The following is a 13,368-nucleotide window of genomic DNA, read 5'->3' as shown; positions in this document are numbered from 1 at the left end:
TTCCGTCTAAACATTCAGCTACTGGGTTATTACATATTTCTTAACCTATCCTGGCTAGGATCCCACGTTTGCCACTTGCTTTTAGCAGGTGGTCTGTAAACCAGATGGCATGGAATTGCAGGATATCACATTGCCAAATTGCACTGCATGAAACAGAAGGGTAGGAGTGAAGCCACAAACCTGGCTGCTGAGTGGGGCAGAAGACCTTATGCCCACTATTGCATCTAGTTCTGTCCTGAACTTGTGTGATTGTGTCAGTACAACATTCTCAGTGTGAGAGCTCGAACCTCTCCAATAATGTAACATTTGCAGTACAGTATAAACCAGGTTAGGGATTATTATTTTAAAGCAGCTTTTTCTAGTGATGCTCACATATAATGCTTCTTACAGCCTTACCTTGGATCCCGAACACTTTGTGAGTCCAACTTTTTGGCTCCCGAACGCCACAAACCCGGAAGTGAGTGTTCTGGTTTGCGAACGTTCTTTGGAGCCTGAACATCCGGCATGGCTTCTGATTGGCTGCAGGAGCTTCCTGCAGCCAATCGGAAGCCACGCCTTGGTTTCCGAACATTTTGGAAGTTCCAAAACCACATAAACCACAATATCTTGAAACAGGATAGTGCCCAAAGCACAGATTCACCAGCTGATCCTATCATAACCCACCCCTTTCTGCTTTTTCACAAGTTTTGGAGAAGGCCATCTCTTTTTAAAAAACACATGTGGGGGCGGGAAAGACACAGTACATAAAATACCCAATGCAGTGAGGGAGAGGTGAATTATGTTTGTGGATCTGCATTCCCTTTATCAGCACAGTTACGGTTCTACTTACTTGGCCACAGACTGAATAACTTTCGAAGATGTGTCCTTGATATTTGTGAGAAACCTCTCCGTCCCGCCCCTAAGAATATCAAAGAATCCGCTGTAAGTCTGGTCACATTCGGCTACTGTCAGACCTAAGAGCCAAGGGCACAGAAAAGTAACTGAGCACAATTTCAGTCCATTAGCTTCAGTGTCAAACAATTTGGTGATGTACTTATACTCTATCCCAGGCATCCCCAAACTGCGGCCCTCCAGATGTTTTGGCCTACAACTCCCATGATCCCTAGCTAACAGGACCAGTAGTCAGGGATGATGGGAATTGTAGTCCAAAACATCTGGAGGGCCAAAGTTTGGGGGTGCCTGCTCTATCCTATATTTTTTGCATTTCTTTAGAAAGGCTTAGTCCCATTATTAAAAACAAATGGTCGGAAAACCAATTGCCAAGAAGTACAACCAGATATGGTACTGGGAGATCTCACATATTTTGAAGTTCTGATTAAAAAAATAAAATAGGGGGGGAAATAATTCGGGAATATACCTGCATTGTACATGTTGTTGAGCTGTCCTGCTGGCTTCTGTGTTACTACAGCTGAAGATGTCCTGGGCGGAGCATTATTTCCATAGCCTCCATTTTGTTCAAGGAGCTGGAAAGAAAAACCAGCAATTTCCAGAATTAGCACTTCTATCTCTTTCAAACACACAAAGGGTACAAACAATACAGGGCATCTTAAAGCCCTTTGTCAGGCAGGATCCAGAAATCAATTGTATCCTGGCCATAAAATGGGTTCCGCCACTATTCTCTATTTTATTCATTTGGGGTTTTCATCTAATGAAGTTGGCAGAAAAATTAATTGAGGTGGGGGAAAACCCAGAAATCTTTATATGGAGGTCAATTAAGGACAAAGGAGGATAATGCTCCTTTACTCCGGAAGAGGAAATGTCAGCACATACCACTTCCCGCAGCCCTGCATGACAAGCTATACTTGCCAAGATAACTCATCAAAGCTGGAGGGAAATCAACAAACAGTGGTCCCTCGACTTACGAATTTAATCCGTTCCGAATGCACATTCGTAGGTCAAAATGTTTGTAAGTCGGAAAAAGCGGTTTCCCATAGGAATGCAAACAGAAAAATTTGGAAACAGAAAAATTCATAAGTCGAGTAAACCGCATCTAAAATTCGTAAGTCGAGAAAACCGCAACTGGTTTTCCTTTCAGATGTCAAAAAACCGTAGGCGTGTGGCCATTTTTTTTTCATTCGTAACTTGAAATTTCGTAAGTCGAGTACTTTGTAAGTCCCTCGAGAGACCACTGTATACAGTATGTGTGTGTGTGTGTGTGTGTGTGTGTGTGTGTGTGTGTGTGTGTGTGTGTGTGTGTATGGTCCCATAACACAGCACAGAGGTTAGAGGAGAAGAGCCCAGGTCCAAAAAGGCTGAAGACTGAAGCTCAAGCTCTTAGCCTCTACACCAGCAAAGTCCTTGTTTCAACTCTGCCCTCCAAAAGCAATCTCGCTAGGTAGCTTTAGGCAAACTATCACCCTCTCAATTTCCTATCGGCCCAACCTCATATTGCTTCTTCTGCAACACAGAGGTAGTACTGATCTACTTTACAAGAGGGACGCAAACATCACATTGCATGTGAAGCACCAAATGTGTTTGGTAGATTGTGGTAAGGGAATGTTGCAAAGTCTGATCAGCACTTACATTTCAAGCAGTTCAGAAATAATAAAAAAGATTATTCACGTGCAAATGGCAAGGTGACTAGAAATGAAGCAGAAATGAATGCTCCCTACCAGCCTCCCCCAAACTCATGCCCACCAACTGTTGTGTACTACAGTCTCCATTAGCCTCAGTCTCCATAGCCAATGGCCGTGGATGATGGGAATTGTAGTCCAAAATGCTGAGGGGCACCAGGTTGGGGTTCCTCTATACCTGCTACTCATTTCCCTTATTCCCTGACTTCTGAGATCAGAGTCCTGAGGATGGGAAACAGAACAGAATTTATTTGACAACATTGCTTTTGGGAGAATTGTATGAAACACGCCAATCTATTTGCCTTGTTCCAACATTGGCGCATCTTCAATGGGCAACTTGGAGTTTCAGTGCAGAGAACCCCAAACCATAAGGCTTTGCTCAATAGCTCCAGTTACCTCTGTGATGGGGGACTTGGGGTTCACATTTCTAGCAGCTGCGATCTCCTGCAATTGATTCACAATCTCCGTGATGGACAGCCTCTCTTCCGGATTCACTTTCAGACTCCATTCTAATAAAATTTTAGACACAATAGATTATTAAAACAGAGGTTTAATCTGCAGATCTCAAAGGCAAATTTCTGATTTCCCCTGCCCTAAGATTTCTATCCTGCCAGTCATCCAAAGAGACTTTCAACATGGGTAAAAGATATCTGGCTAACAAATATTTGCATTAACTTCAGTTATACCACAAGATGTGGCTTTAATTGTTTCAGTGATCAAGGGCTTCGAACTGTGAATAGCCGAGAATTCTCTAAGAAAAGGGGAAAGCTCAGAACATGCTGGGCTGTAAAATGCTTTTAGTCACCCAGGAGTGGTGAATCCCTTCCACATATGCTAGAACAAGGCTTCCCTGAGCTGGTGCTTTCCAAATGTTTAGGACTCCCAACTCCCATCATCTCTGATCACTGGCCATGCTGGCTTGAGCGGATGGAAGTTGTAGTACACATCATCTGGTGGGCCATAGATCCCCTACCTGTGCACTGGAATAAAGTCAACACTACAGTGATACCTGGGTTACAGACACTTCAGGTTACAGACTCTGCTAACCTGGACGTAGTACCTCAGATTAAGAACTTTATCTCAGGATGAGGACAGAAATCACGCGGCGGCAGCGCGGCGGCCCCATTAGCTAAAGTGGTACCTCAGGTTAGGAACATAGAATCATAGAGTTGGAAGAGACCACAAGGGCCATCCAGTCCAACCCCCTGCCAAGCAGGAAACACCATCAAAGCATTCCTGACACATGCCTGTCAAGCCTCTGCTTAAAGACCTCCAAAGAAGGAGACTCCACCACACTCCTTGGTAACAAATTCCACTGCCGAACAGCTCTCACTGTCAGGAAGTTCTTCCTAATGTTTAGGTGGAATCTTCTTTCTTGTAGTTTGAATCCATTGCTCCATGTCCGCTTCTCTGGAGCAGCAGAAAACAACCTTTCTCCCTCCTCTATATGGCATCTTTTAATATATTTGAACATGGCTATCACATCCCCCTTAACCTTAACAGTTTCAGGTTAAGAACGGGCCTCCAGAACGAATTAAGTTCTTAACCAGAGGTACCACTGTACACTCAAATAATAAAAAGATGCAACGGTTAACTTCACTGCCACTTCTAATTTCTTATATTCAAGGGTTTTCTCTTCAACCTGCATATATACTGTCATTTCCCATTAATTACATGAACAGAAACTGTTTTTTAAAAACAAAAATAAAGGTGCATTTTTGCAAAGGAAACAAACAAAAAGAACCTTAAATCCATACAAAACTATCAATTCATTCCCCTTTTATTTGCCCCAAGTGCATTTAGCATTACAGTCTTAAACTTACGAATGAGATCGTGAAACACTGTGTATCTTGTGTCATTCTGTGGAATTGCATATTTTCCATTGACTATTCGAAGCTTAGCTCCATCTTCAAATGGATGTTGCCTGAAGCACAACAGATAGAGGATGCAACCCAATGCCTGCAGCGAAAAAATGCAGAGGTTACCAAAAGAAAAAAGAAAACCCTCCCCAAATTCCTAAATAGTTAAGTTGTTCAAGCTTAAATCAAATCAGCTATGGGAGCTATTATTTCGTTTCATCCAATAACCTATAGTATTCAATTACTTCAGAGCAGACTACAGCATTGGATGATCTGCTGCAAGCATGCAGCCATAATGAGTGCCAACCACAGTTTGTTGCCTTAATCCTGGTTAAAATCCCACATGAAACCATGGCTTGGCTTCCCAGATTGAGCCCTGCCAATGAAAGAGGATACCAATGAGCCTTGGCTGCCACCCCAAGTTTGTATCTCAACCACAACACAACAGAGGGTGGCAACATGAGAACGGACCTTTCCAATGGTGGCTCACGCTCTCTTGGGGAGGCACACCTGGTGCCATTTACTTATCTTTAGGCGCCAGGCAAAAACATGCCTTTTTTCAATCAGGCCTTTCACTATCTATGGCCTATTTGTGTGGCTGAGATGTTTTAATGCAATTCATTCTTTTTTAAAAAAAATATACCAGTTATGATGTGCGTATGTGTTTGTTTTTTTTGCTTAAAATACTGAATGTCGCTTTGAGCTGCCACGGCAAAAAAGCAACTAATAAATTTAATAAATAATCGTAACACTGCAGCAGTTCCCATATCCTGCTCTCCAACCCATGAATCTGCTCTGTCAGAGATGAGGACAAGAAACGCAGGCGATCATGTCAAAACTGAGCAAGATGTGCATGTAAGCACTGAATCGATTTCTCATCAAGTACAGAAGTTTGGTAAGCTTGACACCCAGCAGAGCAATACAGAACAATCTGCCTGCCCATCAGTTCTCATGCTGCTTTCACCACCCTATACAGAGTCAAACCATTGGTCCATCTAGCTCAGTATCATCTACACTGAGTGACAGCGGCTCCCCAGGCTCTCAGACAGTACCTTTCCCCAGCCCTACTTGGGAGCCACTAGGTACTGAACCTGGGAATTTATTGCATTCACGGCAGATGCTGTACAAACTGAACTAGTGTCCTTCCCCACAAACTGATCCCGAGTGCCTCAGGACAAGATCTGTACTGCTCATGCTCCCACGTGTTCATAGTGTAAAAGGTAAAGGTAAAGGACCCCTGGACGGTTAAGTCCAGTCAAAGGTGACTATGGGGTTGCGGCGCTCATCTCGCTTTCAGGCCGAGGGAGCCGGCGTTTGTCCGCAGACAGCTCTCCAGGTGTGGCCAGCATGACTAAGCCGCTTCTGGCGCAACGGAACACCGACACCAGAGCAGCGCATGGAAACGCCATTTACCTTCCTACCATTTATCTACTCGCACTGGCGTGCTTTCGAACTGCTACATTGGCAGCAGCTGGGACAGAGCAATGGGAGCTCACTCTGTCGCGGGGATTCGAACCGCCGACCTTCTGATCGGCAAGCCCAAGAGGCTCAGTGGTTTAGACCACAGCGCCACCTGTGTCCCTACAATGTATTCACAATGTATTCACCAGTCAGACTGGAACATTGTCTGCTGTTCACTGCATTGTGCTTAAGGCATTCCTATCAGTACATTCTATCAAATCCGTCAACAAGAGAATTATTCTCTCTCCCGCCTCTCCCTCTTCCTTCCCAGCTTCAATTAGAAAAACTGAGAGTATAGCCAGCAATGACTTCCAAATACCTCTTTTATTTTAGCTGTACTTCCTTAGAACTGGCTGCCCCCACTCCCACCAACCACTTACATAAAAATGCAAGCCTCCTATCCCTTGTTTGGCTTTAACATTCCCAATGTTCTTGAAATCTGCATGCTTGCTTATCTGTCTGTTTTCTTCCAGTTCCTTGTGTTGTGTTGTCCTTGTAAATTTCCAGACGATTTGGCACAGGCTTGTCTATTTTTAATTCAATGTACAGTGTTTGGTAGCTTAAAGCACTTCAGGTTGCTTCCAATGTCAGGGCAGTCCAACCGAAGAAATTAAATGGACAGGGCTAACCTAGGTCCATTGATTCCAAGGGCTTTAACCTATTGGGTCTGATCTGGTGAAAGTGTTAAACAGTGAACTCACCCATTCCTAATAAAGGAGTGAGAGGTTTTCACGACTACGACACTAGGCAACAGAGAAAGAGATAACGGCACATACTCCATTGGCTCACCTGAGAAATTCTAGATGCCTTTGGCTCCTCCTTTTCCTGAATTGTTTGTTTAAGGTGGTCACATTTTAAGAACTATGTAAGCTTGCCTGTTTTCCTCTTCCTTCTCTATCCCTTTTCCTTGTGTGCTATGTGCTTTATTAGATTGAAAACCTGTGGGCAAGGACTGCCTTGTTTTTAAATCTGTATGGTGCTTAGTGAAATGTTAGGTGCTTTATAACTGATAATATTTAACCAAAGGAAAGAGTATCAGGAGCAAAAGTTATTTTATTTTATTTATTATATGTGTTAAGTCGCTGCCACATTTTTGAAGTTTTAATGTCTGTATTGCAGTGGTGTTATTGTGTATGTTTTATTGGTTTACTGTGAATCACCTTGGGGTGAAATGGAGGGGTAGAAATTCCCTAAACAAATACAAATCCAGAAAATATTCAGAAACAAGGTATCACACAAGGTCTAATCTATGTATAAAGAAAATGCTTACCCAAATATCCTGTTTTTCATCAATTGGAAAGTTTGAATATAGATCTATTATTTCAGGAGTCCTATACATTGGTGTTGTGTTCCTAGTGATCTGTAGGCACACAAAATAAAAAGACCGCCTCAGCATTTTTCTTCTTCTATGCACTTAGCAGAGGGTCAGACACAAAATAAAATTTAAAAGGAACCTAGAACACCCCAAGCACAAAATGCTTTGGTTTTCATCAAAACAACCTGTATTCCAAATTTAGGTTTCTGTAACTCCTGCAGCATCAACCAATAAAAAGAAACAAAATGATTTTTTGCCTTTGTGGCATGCAAATCAAGATTAACACTCAGGAAATCAATGTGAAGGTCAATTCTTGTTTCTAAGTTCAGTACAGTAGTCTGTTAGTAGTCTGTTAGGTGTAAAAGTAAGGGATCCCTGGATGGTTAAGTCCAGTCAAAGGTGACTATGGGGTTGCGACGCTCATCTGGCTTTCAGGCCGAGGGAGCTGGCGTTTGTCCACAGACAGCTCTCCAGGTCATGTGGCCAGCATGACTAAACCGCTTCTGGCGCAACGGAACACCGTAACGGAAACTAGAGTGCACTGAAACACCGTTTACCTTCCCACCACAGCGGTACCTATTTATCTACTTGCACTGGCGTGCTTTCGAACTGCTAGGTTGGCTAGGACATGGGTGGTGCTGTGGTCTAAACCACTGAGCCTCTTGAGCTTGCCAATCAGAAGGTTGATGGTTCAAATTCCCACAACAGGGTGAGCTCCCATTGCTCTGTCCCATCTCCTGCCAACTTAATCTGTTAGACTGGATATCTATGTATATAGCAATATCCTCCTCTTATAAGCCATGGGATGCTGCAGGGAACTCTCAAAGAAGGCGGATCTTCTTTAATTGGTTTCTTGGTTATTTATTCATTTATTAAAAGCATTTATATGCCACTCAATATTTTAAAAATCTGTAAGCAGCATAATGGTATTCCGGGAATGATTTCAGATGCCTGTAGCAAATGGGCCACCCTTTTGAGAGTTCCCCACCACCACTCATGGTTTACAACCTGATGACGCTATGACCAGTAAATTTGCAATCCTCCTGTTCCCACAGGGCCAGTCGACTGACCACTGCAAACTCCTTCATGCAGCACTGCCTTAAAAGCAGCAAAATATAGTGGCCCCTGGTGACTAGGAGAGGGCACTGCAGCACCCTAGATCATGGCTCCTTGGTTTTCTTCTAAGACTGCTGCTCCCTAAATTCAGGTTCCTGTTGCTATTGTACCAGCCCTTGCCAAAAGCGTTCCAGGTTCTCTGAAAAGCAGCTCCCAGAAGTAATGTAACACAAAACAGGGCGACACAGGCAGCTCACAATTCATTTTGGAAACCGAATGCAGAACTTTTGGATGTGACTTTTACGTTATTTGCACAAAATACATTCAGCTCTTTAACCAACAGAGAAGACCGAAGTACCCAAGAGATGTAGTATTTGTGCTGTGGTTCAGAGAGAAAAGGACACTTTATGTGGTGATTCTTAGCAGACAGCACAATCTAATGCATGACTATTCAGAGGTAAGTCCGACCGAGTACAGTGGGGTAAAGGTAAAGGGACCCCTGACCATTAGGTCCAGTCGTGACCGACTCTGGGGTTGCGGCGCTCATCTCGCGTTATTGGCCAAGGGAACCGGCGTACAGCTTCCAGGTCATGTGGCCAGCATGACAAAGCCGCTTCTGGCGAACCAGAGCAGCACACGGAAATGCCATTTACCTTCCCGCTGTAGCAGTACCTATTTATCTACTTGCACTTTGACGTGCTTTCGAACTGCTAGGTTGGCAGGAGCAGGGACCGAGTAACGGGAGCTCACCCCATCGTGGGGATTCGAACCGCCGAACTTCTGATCGGCAAGCCCTAGGCAAGCCCTAGGCTCTGTGGCTTGACCCACAGCGCCACCCGCGTCCCAGGTTAAATGTGTACAGGCTTGCAGCTATACACAGCTGAAGGCTACTATTTTGTTACAGCAGTAGTTTAAGAATGTCTTGTGTAGGACCAGGAAAAGAATACCTCACCACCACCACCACATTTCCACTGCGACAGAATTTGGTCTAATGTATTTAAGGGATCCCAGAACGCCTAGAGTTACAAAAGGTTGAAAATAAATCAGAGTATCAGGTTTCTCACCTCCTCTTCAACTGCTGCTCTTTTCTGTGCGGACCAGTTGTAGTCAGGGTAATGTGCTATGGTTGTTGCACTGCCAAAGTCACACAATTTAATTGTTCCTTGGTTACTCATCAGCATATTTTCTATCTGTACGGACAATCAAGTGAGGAGTTTAAGGGTGCACATTCAGCAGACATGCTTACATTTATTTTAAAAAAGGCAGCTTTTCACACATATATCCTCCAAGTTCACGGCCTCAAAGCACACAAGATTTATCAATTCTGCACTAATCACACTTCCCTAATACGTGTGTTTATTTTAGAAGAGGCCTTCCCTCTTGAGAACAGCGAACGCTGCTTCTTAGATTAGCCTAATGGAATAAAGTACAGCGAAAGATGCGATAAACAGCATGTAGCTATCAATACGTTGCAGAGTACTTTTAATTAGGGATTGCACTACAAGAATGTTTCCATATGGCTGGCTGTATGAACCGGCCCCAAGAGATCTAAAATGTAGTGACTGTTATAAAAGCATTCTGAGCACTATTTGGTATGGACTTCCGTATCTGCCCACTGCTAAGCTTGCACCTAGCTTCTGTGTGGGCTGCATACATGTACGACCAATCCTTAACATCCTCCTACCTCTTTATTCTCAGCCAATATATTTTAGTAGCAGTTTTTGCCAACCAGGCAGAGGGCCTTCTCGGTAGTGGCACCCTCCCTGTGGAACGCCCTCCCATCAGATGCTAAGGAAATGGACAACTCTCTGACTTTTAGAAAACATCTGAAGACAACCCTTTATCGGGAGGTTTTTAATGTTTGAGGTTTTATTATGTTTTTATATGCTGTAAGCCCCCAAGAGTGGCTGGGGAAACCCACCCAGGGGCGTGGAGTATAAATAATAGTATTATTATTATTATTATTATTATTATTATTATTATTATTATTAACCGATACAATGCTTTTCCATTTACTAAATGACAAACTCAAAACACACTCAGTCTAAATATTATAAACTGCTTTTAGATTCATTCGTTTTCTACCCTCAAGCAGTATATAAATTTTTATGAAAAGATTAAATAACTAGCTACTGGCTGCTGCTCCAGATTCATAACAAAACTCCTCCTTTGCATAAATGAGCCGTTCAGCTTTTTTTCGGATTTTGTACCTTTAAATCTCTATGAATAATAGGAGGTTTCTGCTTATGCATGTGTTGCACTGCACGGCAGGTCTGATAAAAGATCTTCAACACCGTATCGCACGAGAGGGGCCCTTTGGATTCAGCTTTCTTCAAAAATTCCACCACTTGCCCTGTGGACAAAAAATGCATAAAACTCTGTGAGGGGAATACGAGGACCCCCTAACAACTCTCAGCGCCCTTTAACAAACTACAATTCCCAGGGGAGTTGTACGCTACCAATTTAGGGAAGCCATGGCTGTTTAAAGTGGGATAACAACACTTTAATCATGCAGGTGTGGCGCCACACAACAAACCAACCAAGCAAGGAAGCAAACAACATGGCTTCTTCTATACTGGAGTGAGAATTTGGCCCAATCCTTGGCCCCCACCCCAGACCAGAAAGGGTAGAGCCCACCCTACTTGCCAATCAATTTCCTTCCTTAGTTCTTCCCTTCTTGGGAGTGAACACACCACGAAATGGGGGGGTCCAAGTCTCCACCCTCAGAAGTCTCCCACCTCAAACCAGGATGAGATGGGCGGCCATCTTGCCCTGTTATTAGCCCACAAACAGCAAACCTCTCATGCCCTCCTACACAATATTACATTGCTAAGCAAATCTTCCTGTCCTGTTCCTAAGCAGTAGCTCCTGCACATAGAAAACAAGGAACTCCAGCGCATGTGAAATGTTAATTCCCCAGCCCTCAATTCTCAAATCATGGCCAAGATCCAAGGGCAGCAGGAGGGAGGGTGAAGCAGGGAGCAAAAGCAAATACTGAGCCCTGTCAGTCTCAGCTGCCTGCAGTTCTCACTGCAAGAAGAAAAGGCCGACTAACTTCAAAAGCAAAACATCTACTAGCTCTGGATACAGACCAAAGGGGAAAGCCATTAAAAAAAAACTCTTCCAAGTGTTTCTTCTCTTCCAACTTGGCACAAGGACAAAGGAGCCATCGTGTCTGTGTGATCTGCACGGCAGGGTGCCCTTCAGTCTCGGTCACACCAATTAATTAGAGAGCAAATTTTAACCGGCAATTAAAGCTGTGATTAAAGCTCACAGTCCTAATTAATATCCGTCTCCAGTGGGGGGGGGGGAGAGAGAAAGAAAAAAGAACAACTGTGTGGGAGGAAAGAAGAGCCAGTCATTTCTACGTCAATTTAAAATGCCTTTCCCAATGTGGTTTCCGATAAACGAGAAGGTTATGAGGGAGGGATCAGGGGAGACCGATGCATGGATTGCTTATGTGTAAGGCACACAACCGAACATTGGATATTCCTTTTTTATTTTTAAAAAAAGGGGGGGAGACAACCATCTTGTAAAGGTAAAGGGTAAAGGACCAGTCAAAGGCGACTATGGCGTTGCGGCGATCATCCCGCTTTTAGGCCGAGGGAGCCGGCGTTTGTCCACAGACAGCTTTCCAGGTCATGTGGTCAGCAGGACTAAACCACTTCTGGCACAACGGGATACTGTGACGAGTGCCAGAGCTCACGGAAACACAGTTTACCTTCCCTCGCAGCGCACAGCTCGGCTTTGCCGCACAGCACCCCCCCCGCCGGCCCCGCGCCACCGGGACTACACCTAGAGCCGGGCCTGGCTAGGTTGGCAGGAGCTGGGACAGGGCAACGGGAGCTTACTCCATCGCGGGGATTTGAACCGCTGACCTTCTGCTCAGCAAGCCCAAGAGGCTCAATGGTTTAGACCACAGAGCCACCCACATCCAAACCACATTGTATTGCGTGCTAGCGTCTGTATAAGGCGGCCAATGAGCAAGCTTCACTTTGTATATAGGGCAGTGAGCAGCTGGAGACCCAACATTAGGAAACACTGGTATAGGGGCTCTGCATAATCCGGACTCCTGGTTGTGTGGGTGCCTGGCTCGGAAGGAGCACCTGTAAATGAGGGGGAGCTCACAAGTTGGCTTTAGACAAACACATGCAACACATGGTTGTTAAAAAAGACGACCTGACATCAGGTGCAGGGCAAATGCAGAGCTGGGGGGGCTGAGGCTGTACTCTAAGAACCCCCAGCATAGAACAACATATCCATAGATGCGAGAGTGACTTGCAAAGTAGCTTGCCGGGTTGGGAAGAGCCGCTGTGCTAGCTTCCAGGCAGGTGCATCACAGTTGCTTTACCAAGAGGTGATGCGGCCCAGACGTCAGTGCAGTGTGAACGCACCAGAAAGAGTGCTGGATTGGCTCTGCCCGTGCATCTGCACCGCACCAACTGTCCTGCCCCTCTCCCTCCCAGGAAGCAACAACGGGAAGGTCCAGCTTCCAGGAAGCTAGCGTAGCGTCTCCGCCCTACCTGGTGGACAAGATCTGTGACACTGGCTATAAGTGGCAACCCCTTTGTGACAAGAAAACAGCCTTAATCTGATTTAATAGATAGAAGATAGGGTGCAGCAGAAGGGGAGAAGCAACAACTCCATGGAAAGCAAGGTGGGAAGTCGCCGAAATCAAGAGAAAAGACAAAATTGTATTTTTGATTGTGTATGCTAAAAATGTTGAAACTTGGTAAAATATAGTTGAAAAAGAAAACAGCCTTATCTTACTGGGCATGAGCCCAGTAGCCATAGCCAGGAGTTCCATGAAGGAATGGAGTACTCCATCCCTTCTCAGCATCCAGCATCAAAACCAAAGTAGGCTGCCAGGAGGCATAAAAATGTGTCTGGTATAGAAATGTAGTACAGTGGTACCTCTACTTACGAATAACTCTACTTATGAATGGAGCTCCATCCGCCATCTTGGATGTGGTTTAGATAGGATTTTTTCTACTTACTTAATTTTTTCTCCCAATGCATTCCTATGGCATTCGACTTACAATTTTTTTTGACTTACGAATGTGCGATCGGAACGCATTAAATTCGTAAGTAGAGGTACCACTGT

At 44.5% G+C, this 13,368-nt stretch overlaps 1 protein-coding gene across 4 annotated transcripts in view; it reads right to left on the bottom strand.

Moving 5' to 3' along the window:
- The window catches only part of GAK (cyclin G associated kinase), a 77,858-nt gene that overhangs the window by 40,985 nt on the left and 23,505 nt on the right, over positions 1–13,368 (bottom strand). For all 4 annotated transcript variants that reach the window (XM_035097131.3, XM_088658758.1, XM_088658759.1 and 1 more), the window contains 7 exons: positions 10,475–10,617; positions 9,329–9,454; positions 7,164–7,253; positions 4,397–4,532; positions 2,970–3,082; positions 1,358–1,463; positions 830–953 (listed from right to left, as the gene is read on the bottom strand). In XM_035097131.3, the coding sequence (XP_034953022.1) occupies positions 830–953; positions 1,358–1,463; positions 2,970–3,082; positions 4,397–4,532; positions 7,164–7,253; positions 9,329–9,454; positions 10,475–10,617 (838 nt within the window). The remainder of the gene's footprint in view (positions 1–829; positions 954–1,357; positions 1,464–2,969; positions 3,083–4,396; positions 4,533–7,163; positions 7,254–9,328; positions 9,455–10,474; positions 10,618–13,368) is intronic.

Source organism: Zootoca vivipara, chromosome 15 (genome assembly GCF_965207765.1).
Source record: "Zootoca vivipara chromosome 15, rZooViv2.hap1.1, whole genome shotgun sequence".
Taxonomy (NCBI): domain Eukaryota; kingdom Metazoa; phylum Chordata; class Lepidosauria; order Squamata; family Lacertidae; genus Zootoca; species Zootoca vivipara.
The sequence above is the reverse complement of the archived record's forward strand: the minus strand, read 5'-3'. Positions and strand labels throughout refer to the sequence as shown.